The sequence below is a fragment of the Apostichopus japonicus genome, chromosome 8, assembly GCF_037975245.1.
Source record: "Apostichopus japonicus isolate 1M-3 chromosome 8, ASM3797524v1, whole genome shotgun sequence".
Classification (NCBI taxonomy): domain Eukaryota; kingdom Metazoa; phylum Echinodermata; class Holothuroidea; order Aspidochirotida; family Stichopodidae; genus Apostichopus; species Apostichopus japonicus.
This window is the reverse complement of record NC_092568.1, coordinates 32,308,689-32,323,738: the sequence shown is the minus strand read 5'-3', so window position 1 is coordinate 32,323,738 and position 15,050 is coordinate 32,308,689. Positions and strand designations below refer to the sequence as shown.

The following is a 15,050-nucleotide window of genomic DNA, read 5'->3' as shown; positions in this document are numbered from 1 at the left end:
GGGTCGACAGACATGGGCCTGTACAATAACCTCGACCGACTACGTCAGTATAGGGATCGAGACGCGTAAAAAAACGTATACCCAGCCATGGAGGGTCCTGTGATGTGCCCCCTTGTAGCACTTATAGTACTCCTTGAACATATATTTGACAACCATTAATGCGATGATCTCACATCTGGTCCTTAGCAACAAGCTAATTCTTGCCGTTTTGCACGTAATTAACAATTGCGTATGATATGATAGGAGCATAACTTTTTTTCTAATTGGGTTGTGTATGAGTGGAACGGTTTGCCTGAGAAAGTTGTACTTGTAAGTAGTGTCAATGGGTTTAAGAATGCTTTGGACAAGCACTTTAAGCATTGTTTTCGGGTCTGAGTGTTTGTGTCTTCAGTTTTTGTCTCTGTCCTATCGTGCCATTGATGGTGACTTGAGTGTCCCTCCTGATCCTTTTTAGCTACTAAACTAGACTATATAAGAGTATGCCGCATTCAGCTATATTTAGCTTGTGACGCGATTACGTAATATTACGATATTACGTAATTCTTGGGGCAGTGCATAGCAAAATTGACATAGCACTGCGCAGTAATTTTCTCTAAGCGGTGAAGGTGAACGATAACAGTCTGTTTTTTCAATAGTGCTGTTTGGAACTGCGAATCCGTTCCTTTGTAGCAAAAAAGATGGAGACCCTAACATGGACATTAATTGGAGCAGTTGCTATAGTCGTAATCTCGTAAGTATGATCGCTTCTCGGCCTTTTGGCTAAGATCAATTGTGTAGCATCTGTTCCCTTTCGAGGGGAACGGTGATACACTGTTAAGTCTGTAGGGTTCCAGCCTACATACTGTAGCATGTATCTACTGCCTATTGATACTTACCTGTAACTTACATCTATCTCTTTGTGTTCACCATGCTCATTAACCTGTCTGTATTCTGTGCATGTTTTCGTCCCGTCTGTTACTTGTCATTTAGCCTTTGAAGAAGATCCTGTTACTAGGATCGTAACGTCAGGCCAACTTACTTTTACACATTCTCCTAAACAGCTGGCTATCTAGTGGATAAGCAGTTTGCTAACAGTTTTATTTTATTTTATTAGTATAGTAATTACTTGCAATGTCTCCATGCCAAGATAATATTATGTAATCATCTGCTGACTCTGGTCTCATTGTATTATATTATGGTAAACTGTTAATCTTCCTGTATGTTTGTGGTTGGGCAACTAGGTTGCTTGGGTGTGGTTATAAACTTGTGAGTATTACTAGTTAGCTAGGGATATGTTACTGTTACTTGTTAGAGTAGCCTACAGTACTATATTGTGATTGTATGTCAATAAACAGGATTGCACCAGACCCTGGAGTGTACACATGCCCTCTCTTTCTGCTCCCTATGTCTCTCCTTCAATCCTTCCACCAAGCCACCACCATAGCAATCTACCCATACAAAGGGAAACTTAATTTTGGGGTCCTGCTATTCTGACCAATATGAGTTCCCACTTATATAAAAAACTAGGGCAAATCCTTAGGAAGATCTCCAGTCCTGAGGAACATAATGTTCATTCATAAATTTACTAAAAACCAATATGAGTGGAATGCAGAAATGGTGTGCAAAAGTCTTCAACAAATACTGATGATAGCCTAATGAAAAAATAATGTGGCAATCCCTGAGAGCGCCTGTGATAAGTAACCAACACGTACTTCATGCATGTGGGTTCAAGAATGGTGTTTAATATGGGACTTTGAACTGCCAAAGTTTACTTAATATTGTCAAATCTGTGTATGTTTAAATTGCAATGCATAAAATGTTAACAAATTTATCAATATTTTAAATTTAATTTTCATGTGTTTATCATTGTCATTTTTGGCATTGATATGGCAGCATCAACGTGTATCTGAATTATGTATGGTTTTATATCATTAACTTAAACTGATTTTTAGCTGGCTTTTATAGTCACTTTAATACTCACAAATACCACCCCTCCCCACTTCCCTCTCCCTTCCCTCTCCCTCAAAGCATAAATTGATTTGCAAACTACATAATTTTATGTCTCTTCCATATATGGATACAGGTATGATTTTTGGAAGAAATCATTTTTTAAGCGGAAGGGTATCCCATGTGAACGACCACTACCATTCATTGGACATTACCACAAGATGTTAACAAAGGTACTGAAATGTGTTATGTTCTATGTGCCATTGGCATGTTGCATTAAGTTACAGTTGGTGACTAATTTCAGCTTGGTAAACTAGTAGCTTGTTAGACAGCTTTCAGCAGTTCTGGAACAATTTTCTATGTATAAACAGTACATGATGCAAGGTAATTTCATTTCGTCATACCACTTTAACCACCCTACACTGAGCAGATGTGTGGCTGCTAAAGTATAAATCATGTTTCTAAACTTCTCTACCTGTGAACTTTCTGCACCAAAAAACATTCTGAACAAAAATGATGAACAAAGTAGTACCGTACTGCACAGTATGCATTATAACAGAGGATACATTTTACTACTTTAGGTACCATATTAGAAGTGTTAATAACATAAATGTATTCAAAATTTGTAGTTATTTGGTTCATTTTAGTTTTAGGCAAATGAGACAACTTAATTTCCTATAAAGTTAGTCTACTCAATCTGTCCATGTGAGTATTTTATCTGAGTACGACAATCTATTAAAAATTTTGATTTTTTTTCTTCTTTTTTTTCTCATTCTGTTAGCAAACTTACCTCATGCTGTTCAGACAACATAGAAACCTTAAGAAGGTTGTCTGAGAAACAACCAGTTCAATCCTGAATGTCAGTCCAACTTCATTATATTTCATTAAATTTATGTGTTGTTACATCTGATTTCTTAGCACAAAACACTTGTTCTTGTATGAGTGTTCAGCCAAATAAATATTGAAAAAAAATGTTTTATTTATAGGATTTCCACTTTGGTTCTCAATGTCTTGGGTAGTTCAAATGTTAGACAGAGCTATACACACACACACACATGTTTTTTGTTGTTTTTTTCTCCCATCCCTAGGGTTTGATCCAGGTGACACTGGATATGGGCAAGCATCCCAGTAAGGTCCATGGGTAAGTTTCTTTTAACTGTCTAGTGTTTATTTTTGTAAATAATGGCATGATTTTTACAAGCAAAAATCGTAGTTCGTAATTTATTTGTGAGAGACACCTGATAAGTTGATAGGAATTGATTGGAATGCTTCTCAAGGATATATAGTGAAACTACTCAGCTAGTAATGTCTTCCAAAAGAATATCTGTAGATCTGTAAATGGCAATGAAGTTTTTTTTTTCTGTTTTTCTTATATGATTGGTCCTTTTTTAGTAAAAGTTGGACTGATCTTTTGAACCTTATTTGCAAAAATCAGGAACACACGATTATCCACCAAAGCATTCTTGTTCATTTGTTAGAGCACGGAGTTGTTACTGAAACAACTCCCTGGTTAGAGTGTTGTAATCAACTAGCAAGAATATATGAGTTTTTATATATAACTTCAAAGGGAAATATTCAGTTGGTTACAGTATCTTTGCATTTTCCAATAGAATGCTCAATGGGCCTAATGTGAGTGGTAGTTCCGACAATATCCATTCTGCAACATTTGCTAAGAGAAGTACAATTATCATTGCATCAAATATTAGAATCTAATCCTATTGTGACAAAGAAAAAATACTTATGACAGAGAAAACACAAAGTAGAAAAAGAGAAAGCATTTTAAGTTGAGTTTCTTGAATCTCATTCCAGAAAACTTTTGAGATCTCTTCTTTCCTCTTTTCAGAATAACACAAAATTGTTAAATAATTTTAAAACTGAAGTATTATTCTGGAAGTTACATGTCAAGAAAAAACAACTGATAAAGTAATATTTCATTTTTAATTCCAGCATATGGTTTTCATTTGTTTTCTCTCTCGTCATTATACAGGCTTTTCCTTGGTAGCCCCTTTATCTTAATTCACGATCCTGAAATCTTGAAAGAAGTCATGGTCAGAAACTTTTCACATTTTTATAATCGTACGGTGAGTCACAACAACAAACTACCTTCATGTATGTATACAAGAATTGACAAATACAGTGCAAACTTGTTCAGCCTAGGAGATGAAATTGAGCAATTTTGTCTAGTACAGTAGATGGTATTACTTTATGAGAGCTGTGGGTACTCATGCCAATTAACTGGCCAGGTCTAATTGGCATACAGTACAGAAGTAAACTATTGTGTGAAATTTATTATATGAAAGACTTCTGAAAACAACCTAAACCTGTTGATTTCATTGGCCCCATCATTTTCCCCATTAGAACATTAGAAATTCTGAATTCCAAATTTTTTCTAATTATCTTAACATTTTCCTGTGATTTCTGTCATCAAGCCAACAAGATAACCAAGTACCATGTACCTAACTATACCACACACGTTCCAGAACCATTGTAGTGTCAACAAAATTACTATAATGTCAGCCTGGTCATGACTATTGGTTCACCTGTTTAATGAGTTGAAACTTCTACTGTAGCCCCACTATTATCACGTACAGTAGGCCAATTGCAAATACTGGGTACACAACCTCTCACTCTCAGTGCTAGCTACCGTTTATTAAGCACATCTGTGAGAAAGTCAATGTAACAGTTTTTTCTAATCTGAAGAATATACTGTACTGTACATATACCGATTATTACATCTCAAAAGGGGCTTGTCATGACCACCTTATCATTAAAGTCCATGGGACCAAGTTTATCTGGTGCATTAAGTGTTACAAATTTATTTGAGATGCAAAGAAAGCGTGGTATCAGCATCCATAGATGGTTGCAGATAATACACAGTGATAATTTAAGATGTAACTTCAGGTTTTGAGCTAATGAAACATGAAGGTAAAATTCATTATGCTCATTTCTTGGAGGAAATTTAAAAAAAAAAAGAAGCTTTTTGGCATAGACAGGGTTTGTACTTTAATTTTGCCAGCTTCCACCATTTGACGATTACCCTCTGAACAAGGCACTGACAGCATTGCAAGGTTCACGATGGAGGAAAGTACGAAACACCATTACACCAGCATTCAGTGCCAGCAAAATGAAACCGGTAAGTGAAATCAGGGGCGTCGGAGCCGGACCAATATTCACGGCGCAAAAAAAAAAAAAGTAAGGGGTCTTGTTTTCAAGCTCGGCAAGTGCCATTTCCTGCAATCTGGGAGGCATTTTTTTCAAAATTTTCTCCATTACACTACTCGATAACCATGGTGGCGCGTAGCGTAGTTTTACCTAACAAACGTCTCCCGGATAATTATGATAGATGGCCACGCTCTGATCTGCCGTACCAATCCCAAATAGCTTCCGACGCCCCTGGAAGCGGCTGAATAAATGTTAACATACAGTACACACAGACTATAAATTCCTTTCTTAGTGCCACACTGGTGTGATAAATTTTGGATGTTGATATTTCTGCCAACAATTGTTTGAAAATCATGAATTTATAGTCAGTGTTATTATAAATGCAGAATGAAAGAATCTTGTCCACTTTCGTTTCAATCTCATGTTCCCTTTCATCAATAAGACAAAAAAAATATTGATGGAATTATTTCACAACTTCCTTGGTCAAAAGTAGTGATAAATAGAGAATTTTACATCGACATTTTACAATGTGTGCACCGCAGCATAAATCTCAACAATTACATATCAGTGGTATTGAGATTGCTCCTCTTGTGTCTTTATAACAAACACAGGCTTTAACCCATTGCTGTTATGCACTGATTGTCTTCAAGAACTACTTTTTAAGAAAAAATCGCCCAGGAAAGAACCTGGGCACAAAAATCGAACGACTGATCCGCTCTTAACCCCAGTCCCCCTGCATCGGGACTGTGACTGTGTGATCATCGTCGGGTGTGCATGACCATTCCCCTCAAAAGAAACAGATACTACACATGATCTTAGCCAAAAGGCAGAGAACTGTTCTACAGTATAGTAGTGTACTGTAGGGACTATTCACATTGTGTGCAGTGTTTGCTCAAGGGAAGTTTACACTAACTTGTGTAAGCGGTAAAAGTTAACCCAAAATTTTGTGTTTCATTCTGTTTAAAGATTGCTGCTCTCCTGAATGACAGCTGCGATTCACTCATCAAGCACATGAGGACTAAAATAAGTATTGACCCAGATGTTGAGGTCAAAAAGTAAGTTTGATTCATATCACTGGTCAAGAAAGCATGTGCCTGATTTAAATCATTTAATGAAAAGTAAAGTTTGTGGTTTTCATCAATGGTAACTCTGTAAAGCTGTTAAAATATCATTTGGAAATATGTTGTTTTCACCAAGTCAAGTTTTAGTTTGCTTATTCTCTCACAGTTGAGGGTAGAGGGTCGGGGAGGGAGGGAGGAGGAGGAGGATGGCTGAATGGGAGGTGGCCAAGCATCTAAGGCAACCATCTTTTGAATGTGAACGTGTAAAGTTGTGTTTTGTGATATCTGAATGGAAGGTTGGTAATGGCGTTTTGTTCATTGATGTATTGATATGTGGTCAGTGATACATGTGTAAGCATCAGTATCGTGCTTCAATTTTAGAAGTATTTTCACCTGACATTTTGTCTATGAAACAGATAAAGCCTGCTAGCAGTGGCATAGACTTAGCTCAGGACTCTTCATAAACAAATTGGAATTAAAGAGAATGATACTTTATCTTGTCATGTGTGGAGGTATATATGTGAAATCACACTGCAAAGTTGTAACTCCCTGTTCTGTTATATTATGTCATGTTAAAAAGGAAGTAAGGTATCTCCAACAAAAATTGCCAGGATTGAAGTATTGCTGTGAACTTTGCTCAATAAGAGGCCTATTAACAAATATTGAAGAAACACAGATAAGTGGAATCCGATTCTGCAATGCTTCACTTATGGAACTGAGTAAGATCTTCCTCCTTATCAGCTCTTACCAGGAATGGAAACCGTGTACACATGATATCTCAATCAAGGAGATCTTTTATGAATCACTTATTAGTTTATTTCATTTTTTCATTTTTGTTCTATCACAAGAATAAGTATGACATATGACATAGAAGGAGATAAGAAACAAAACTTGTGAAAGGAAGTGTACTAAAAAATCCTATAGGGCTTGTCGGGTAGTGACACTCCCTGAAAAAAATACAGAATTTACAATTAGAAAAGAGAACGGAAAAAACAAAACAAACAGAACCACCCCTTCTCTCCCTTCCCTCACCACCTACCCCCCCCCAGTTTCATTTTGCAGTTCTAGTACATGTCGATGAAGTGCTTTTGTAAGCTTTATCTAATAGCAACTAAAGAAGGCATCGCCTTTAAAGTGAAAGGAAGGGGATTCACAATTAATTGAGTTCAAGATGACTATTGGTAATTAATGGTGGAGATCAGAGGTAATTTAAGGCCAGCAGAGAAAAACATGTTAACCTTGAAAACACAATGCTTCAAGAAGGGAATCTTGTATGAATCTCATAATGTGTGGGGACCTTTTTACCTGTAGACACCAGGATATGACACTCTCTGGCTTTCACTGTTGAGGACAGGATCTATTTTGACTTCTTATTTTGATGGATCTTATAGAATTTATCTATATTTTAGTGAGGTTGGGTCAGTGTATTGGTGATCTTTGGTACTTGTAATATTCAACAATCTCTGATAGTGATTCAGTAAAGCAAAAACAGCGTACTGGATTATATATGGGGGGGGGGGGAGTCCAGGTAGGGGGACAAGATAATTCTTGCATTTTTTACTATGATTTTCAGGTGGGGAGGGGGGAGGGGGAGTGCCCCTTTGCAGATACCCCATACCTTACTGTGTACAAACACTATTGAAATTGGTCAAAGGTCAAGGTCCTTTGAGACCAACAGGGTCACAGTCTGAAAATCTTGTATATACAAAAAGTCACAAAGTGAAGCTTAGGTGAAACACGTACTTAGTATGTAGATCCCGTGGTGAGTTTAAGACCCCTATTAATATTGGTGGTCAAAGGTCATTCAAAGTCTGAAAACCTTGTGAATACAAAAACTGCAAAAGTAAAGCTTGTACGAATTATGCACATGATCACTTGAGTTTCATCAGGGGGTCAAAGTCTTTAAAACAATGGGTTTTTTTATTTCAGAATCTTTGGCAACATGACCATGGACTGCATTGCTAAAGGAGGTTTTGGCATTCAAGTTGACTCACAGGAAAATCCCGACAGTCCTTTTGTCAAGAATGCAAGAGCATTTGTGGATATAAATTTCTACAATCCTTTCCTGATACTTTCAAGTAAGTTTGTTATCATGAATCAATGCATAAATATGTTAACACATGCCAGTGTTTCGTGACGTTTCCACTTCTCATAGCCCCATAGAAATTAAGAAAGAAAAAGGTCAGCTATTTCTCTGTTGTTCTCTCTTACAGTATTTCTTCCCCAAATTGGTCCTATTTGCAACTACTTTGATGTTGGGCTCATTGCGAATAAAGCCAAGAAGTTCTTCGTGGATGTTACCCAACAAGCCATGCATATAAGACAAGATGAAGAAGTCAAGGTGAGCTATCATGTCAATAAGGTAATCTTGATGTTACTTTTTGTGTGTTGGAAACCCATTTATTCATCTAAACTTTAAAGAGGGTAACTTGGTTAGCCGTAATAATTAATCTTCCGCAAATCCCTCAGAGAAAAATAGAACGGTTCATTTACTTCCCTGAAGCTGATTTTTGTCTGTTTCTTCGATGTGGTTCCTCAATGTGGTCGGAAGTGGCTGCTCTATTTCTGAGCACTATGAAAGAAATATTCAAATGCAGTGAGTGTGTCAAGACATTGTACTAAGCAGAAAGCCGACGGGCTTTGTGATGCCTCTCAACATTTTATACGAGAGCATTTGATGCAGATTTTAGATGGATCAACATACCGATGTAGGATAGTATCTGACTGATCGATCAAATGAATCCTATCCAGTCGTACTATTGGACCATCGGCAAACATTCTGGGCAAATGCAAACGGCTGTTCCACTATGTGGTTTCAAAACTAACTGATGGAGAACTTTCAAAGTGGTGGATTTTGTAGCAATACTGATCTCCTTTAAATTGGAAGGTATTGATGAAATCATTAGGATGTACTGCTTTAATCATTTGCATGGATTCAGTTTAAAGTGTTCTCAATATTTGTACATTAATTATGATCATTCAGGATGATGGTTCACACACATAAATAATTGAAACAATTAATGGAATTAATTAATGAATCGTTCATTCAATCAATGAATCAATATATGAATGAACAAATCAATCAATGAATCAACCAATCAATCAATGAATCAATATATGAATGAACAAATCAATCAGTCAATCAATATATGAATGAACAAATCAATCAGTCAATCAATCAATATTTGTCAAGAGAGTACATACATGTTATACTTTTGTAATCTCTTCCATTGCATTCTTTATTTGCAGCGAGTGGACATTTTACAATTGATGGTTAATGCTCACAAGACCAACGAAGGGAGTAATGATAGTGAAGATATTCCTGAAATTGCTGGAGAAGATTCAGGCAAAAGTAATAAGACTGACCTCACTGATGCCGAAATCATAGCTCAGGTAAGTTGTTGCCTTAGATTCTGTTCGCAAAGATCTTATATTTCGAAGAATTTAGAAGATTGATGAGCGTTGTTGCCTGCAAAATTTCCCTTTGTGATGTGTTACCTAACTCGGTGAATGACAGGAGTGAGAGAAACTTTCAAGAACCTTAGGTCTTTTCTGAATCAAGTAGCCCCTTTCCAAAAGTGGGCCTAAAATATACTTTCAGGGTGCCATTTGACAAAATGTGGGAGGCACTATTTGGTTCTTGATGCCAATTTTTCTTTACCCTTGGTCATAGTGCAACGAAGAAGAAACAAAATGTTTCTCTGATTGAAACTTATTTAATTTTGTCTCTACTATCCAAGCCATTACAGTCTTGATTGAGGTACTACAGTACAGAGTGGTATAATATGTGTCCATCATTGCAGTTATTATCTTTCATACTTCAAATGTTTAAATAGTCCATGTCAATTTAATTTAGTGATATAAAACTAGAAGACAGTCTTGTTGAACATACTGCATTATCTGTATTTAGATTCAAGGCATTAAATGCTTCAAGTTTGTTACGGACGAAAAAGACATCAAAACTGGAAGTTCAGTGATTTGTTTCCACTAAAGAAGAGAAAGTAGGAATTTTACTAACTAGCAATGTCTGTAAAACAAGGAGCTTGTGATCTTTTGAATTTACACTAATTCATGATCATGTTAATAACTACTAATGCTTCAGTCCACAGACCAGACTTGGGCCTTACTTAGACTTTAGGCATCCGGGGGACTCGATCATTCACTTTTAAATGAAATAAGAATAAAAGATTTGGATCGAATAGTCCAATCACTTTTCTTTCTGTTTTTGAAGTTTGTTTTTGTGGCTAGCAAACTTATGCTGACAGTCTCAGGCACGATGAATATATGGAAATTGTTAACCCTGGATTGTATGTATTTTATTCTTCTCCTTTTGTCTTTTTGCAGACCTTATTATTCTTTTTAGCTGGCTATGATACCACCAATATTGCCTTAAGCCTTGCGGCATACTCACTAGCTACCCACCCTGAAGTACAAGAGAGGTTGTTTCAGGAGATACAGGAGAAGGCACCCGATCGGGATTCAGTGAACTACGACACTGTTAACAAGATGGAGTACTTGGACATGGTCTTGAGTGAGACTTTAAGATGCTATCCACCAGCTTCTGTGTAAGTGCTTTCTCCCCTTTTCTACTACAACAGCTTCATCCTTGTAAATTTATGCCTGGTCGCTTTCAAGTGTTCGTAGACTGCCATTTTAATTTATGATCATCAAAACGGGTCAATTTGCCAATGTAGACAAACTTATTGAAGATATTTGTTATTCTACAGGGTTGATCGTGTCTGTCAGGAACCTATTACGATAGGCAAATATCATTTTGAGAAAGGGCAGCAGCTCTTTGTCAACATCATGGCCTTACATCATGACCCTGACCAATGGGAGGACCCAGAGAAATTTGATCCTGAGAGGCAAGTCCGATTTCATTTTATCTTGACCACAAATCCCATACATATATGTATTTTTGTATTCTTTGTGTGTCCATTTGTGTGTCAGTTCAGTCAGCTTGTTGGGTTGATTGCATTGAACAAATGTTTTGAATTAAGTGAACTTTGATCCCTTCTGTGTGTTTGGTGACAGCTACTTTTTCAGTTGATCACTTGAGATCCATCAGTGCTTCGTTCATGAGTTATGGCATGATGTCAGTCTACATATAATACAGATTAAGTACTAGGTACAACTGCAATTAAATTATCAAGGGAACAGTGAATTCATGGACCATATTTGTATTTTTATTGTCAGTATGTTATATCATATAAGCATAACTAGGATGAAATCAAAGAGTCATGTGTGTCCTTGCACTTCAACTACAGATGTATGCAACATGACAAGGAATTGGTAAGCCTGTTAGCTTTCTAGTAATTGATAGATGTGATTCTTAATTATATCTCTGGTTTAATTTTCTGCAGATTCACCAAGGAAGCCAAAGAGGCGAGAAACCCCTTTTCATATCTGCCATTTGGTACAGGACCTAGAAACTGCATTGGGATGCGATTTGCTATGCTGGTTCTTAAGACGGCTTTGGTCAGAATGGTTCAAAATTTTAAGTTTGAGCCTTGTGAGAAGACAGATGTAAGTAATTGTTAAGACAAAATATCAGCAACCATAATTTGAATTTCTTGGAAACATGAGGTGATGTTGAGGATACCTCTGTTGTTGCCGAACCAGCTTTATGGTCATATATTTTCAGTACTCTGACAGTTAAGCACAAGATATTATTAACAACTAACATGTGTGGTTTTAGTAGTTAGGAAAATATCCATGCATGATAACATGACTTGAAGAAATTAGAAAAGAACTTCCATTTTTGTCATCTGCCCATCATTGAGTGATAAATTCATCCGTCATTTTTTGCTTAAGTAAACATTTCATTGGTCAAACAAAGCAGACTGCACATATGTGCTAACACTGAGGTGCTAATGAAATGATACACTGATAACCATCTTCTCTTCACCTCCACCCCTCCCACCCCCCCTACCACCCCTCCCATTAGGATTGTTGAGTTTGGTGGTGCTTGTTCTCAGGTAGTTGCAAACTGATGATTTTTCAATAAAGAAATGAATTTATTGGGATGTACAAGTTGGTGAGGGGTGGGGCAGGGTTTGGTTTGAAATGATTAGCATTCTTATGGAGTGTGAAGTCTGTAGACATTTAATGTGATGGTAAGCAGTTGGCAAGGAATTGGATTGATAAATAGATTCCAGAAATTGACCAGGTAGTTTGCATGTAAAGCTGCTTATGTTATAGAATATTAATTCTGATGTTGTTTCTTGATTCCTATCATAATAAATTGTGAGCATTTTTTTTTCAATTAATGGAGGCTTCTGACATGCCACTACATTCGACATTTATTACTTGGAAACATTTATTTGGAAAGCCTATTTCTGTCATGTTAATGAACTAATTATTTCCTGAAGCATTATGTACTGAACTACTGATTATGTACTGCATGTCATGAATTAGTCCATTGGACCTGGTACATGTGTAGTTAATATTCTGACGTTTATCAACACATAATAAAACAAAATTAGAGGATGTTATGTTTGAACACTTGCTGTAGATAAGATGAATTGATGTGATGCTGTAATCACAGTGTAGTGTATGTAACACCTTGATTTTTAAACACAATAACTCCATAATTGGAAATGGTATATGGATGGTATATGGATGAGCTGGTATGTGAAGCGACCTTGTGAAGCACAATGCCCTTTTTGTTTTTAGTGGAGGCCAAAGGTTGGGATGAGGTCAGTGCTGGTTAACAGATCAACAAAGGTCAAAGTCTGTAGTCCATGTAAATATGTAGCTCTTGGTTGAACTTAAGTGCAGTGACCTCGCCGATCGCTTTGAGTCAATGATACAACAATAGAAATCTGGTGTGTATCGTTTACATATTACTTACATTTTATTAAATGCTTTCATATAAACATGTCAAATAATCATTCAGTCTCTTGGCTTGGTTGCTTAATGAATCCATCTATTTGCTCCCACAGGTTCCTATTAAAATGGGAAAGGTGAACCCTACTCCAGACAAAGGCATAACACTTCGAGTTACTGCCAGAGAATAAAGACTTGTCTGTGGTCATCTGCCTGTTGGAGGATAGATATTTTTGTGTTTCTTGATCACACTTCTTATCACTTTGTTAATTTTCGTCTTCCTTAAATCAATCATAAAAATTTCCTGTTACTTACATCTGTAGCATCTTCAAAGGATTTAAATTTAGTTTGATATAAACTGTAGCCTTAGCAGTTCATCCACGGCTGGTCTGGTTTATTTATCAATTGTCTACCAAATTGTTTTAAACTGTTTTTGAAAGAGTACTCGGGACCTTTGTTTATATGTTTTGCCTCGTAGTTTTTTATACATTTAATTTTTTTGGTATCAGCTGATGCCATAAACCTCACATGTTTGGACTGTGGTAAATTATTTTATTCATGCATTGATCATATATAGCAGCACATGTTTATGAAAACAAATGGGTCGGTGGTTTGATAAACGTTTGTAATTGACAATGTTTTCAATAAATCGTATTTTTAAATTTTGTATGGGTAGCATTTGGAACAGAATTCACTGCATCGTAACATGCTTCCTCCTAATAGTCTTTCATTATTTCACAAGAAATTTTTATATTATATGGTATATTTTGAATTACATGGTATATTATGTTATCATTGACTCATACGCCACCACGATTGCAAGGTTTGTCCAGTGGTGCGATGATCATTTGTTAGAACTTAATTTGACCAAAACTAAGGAGCTGATTAGAGATTTCCGTCGCAAGCCAGTAACTCACGCTCCCATCTATGTTCATGGGCACAAGTAGAACAAGTAGATAAATATAAGTACTTAGGAACCATGCTGAGTAACAAAATTGACTGGTCTAGTAATGCCACAATTGTACATAAGAAACACTGAAGACCCTCAGAGAGGATAAAACAATCATGACCTAGTTCTATAAATCCCTCTTTCACAGTGTTTCGATGTATAACATAATTTGTTACTTTGCCAATGGTACAAGAATCGATGTGAAGATGCTAGAGCAATCTAGGAAAGTTGCTCAGCGGGTAATCGGTGCTCAATTACCATCGTTAGAGTACTTGTATCATGAGAGGGTCTGCAATAAAGTGAAACAAATCATGCAAGACCCAGACACCCCTTGTTTGAGCACTACATTTTCAACCGGTCTGCACTGCGTTTATGCCCACCACGTACACTTAGGGGCCACTTCAGGTACTCATTTGTGCCTAATTCTATCCATATATTTAATTATTTTCTTTTCGTTTACGACCTGTGTAAGACAAATTTCAGAATGTGGACAATCAATTCAATATTCAAAACTTCCTTAAGTTCATAAAAGAACAATAGCAAATAAATGATTCTAAAAGCTTCAGAAACTAAATGTCAAGTCTCTGCTATTTGTTACTAGTTCTGTTTTTGCTTACATAAAAAGTATAATTTTCTATGCTAACTTTTATTGAATACAATGACATTGCAACCAACGACAAGGTACCAAAGAAAACATATAAAGAATGAGAGTGAACTAGGTGGTCTCCCTGAAAATGAGAGCTTGGTATACAAAACCAGTATACCAAGGAACAAATAACCACGGTGGTAGGAGTCAGGGGGACAGTGGGGGCACGTACCCCCCACTTTTTTCCAAAATTGTCAATGTGCCCTACTGGCAAATAAAATGTGCCATTTGATGAAGAACTGTCTTTTGGATATCTTAAGCCTTTGTTAAATTTAATATTGTATTTTAATTATTTTATGTTTAGTCTGTACATGCTATTTTTAAAATGGCATCCCATATCTTTTTGTAGCAGGGTTAACAATAAACAATCTCAATAAATAATATTGATAGCATACTAGCACATCCTATATTTAAGTGATATGGCAGGTGTGAATCGGTTTATAGCATAGCTAGTGGTGGTTGTGGAATGAGAAAGTGC

General features: G+C 36.5%; 1 protein-coding gene and 1 pseudogene across 1 annotated transcript; both read left to right on the top strand.

Annotated features, from left to right (window-relative positions):
- Window positions 1-564: 564 nt before the first annotated feature.
- Window positions 565-14,953, top strand: LOC139971619 (cytochrome P450 3A11-like). The gene is made up of 13 exons (XM_071978252.1): window positions 565-730; window positions 2,063-2,159; window positions 3,015-3,067; window positions 3,914-4,007; window positions 4,943-5,059; window positions 6,055-6,143; window positions 8,079-8,227; window positions 8,363-8,490; window positions 9,399-9,542; window positions 10,494-10,714; window positions 10,877-11,014; window positions 11,513-11,675; window positions 13,094-14,953. The coding sequence occupies exons 1-13, from the start codon at window positions 678-680 to the stop codon at window positions 13,166-13,168; spliced, it is 1,521 nt and encodes a 506-aa protein (XP_071834353.1). The 5' UTR covers window positions 565-677; the 3' UTR covers window positions 13,169-14,953.
- On the top strand, window positions 740-838 carry LOC139972686 (U2 spliceosomal RNA; annotated as a pseudogene).
- Window positions 14,954-15,050: the final 97 nt, after the last annotated feature.

Bases quoted from the DNA above. Each gene is read 5' to 3' on its own strand.
- LOC139971619 (XM_071978252.1), top strand. From the start codon at position 678: ATGGAGACCCTAACATGGACATTAATTGGAGCAGTTGCTATAGTCGTA. The intron at 3,068-3,913 runs GTAAGTTTCTTT...GTCATTATACAG, and splicing joins CATCCCAGTAAGGTCCATGG to GCTTTTCCTTGGTAGCCCCT. The intron at 11,676-13,093 runs GTAAGTAATTGT...TTGCTCCCACAG, and splicing joins AGCCTTGTGAGAAGACAGAT to GTTCCTATTAAAATGGGAAA.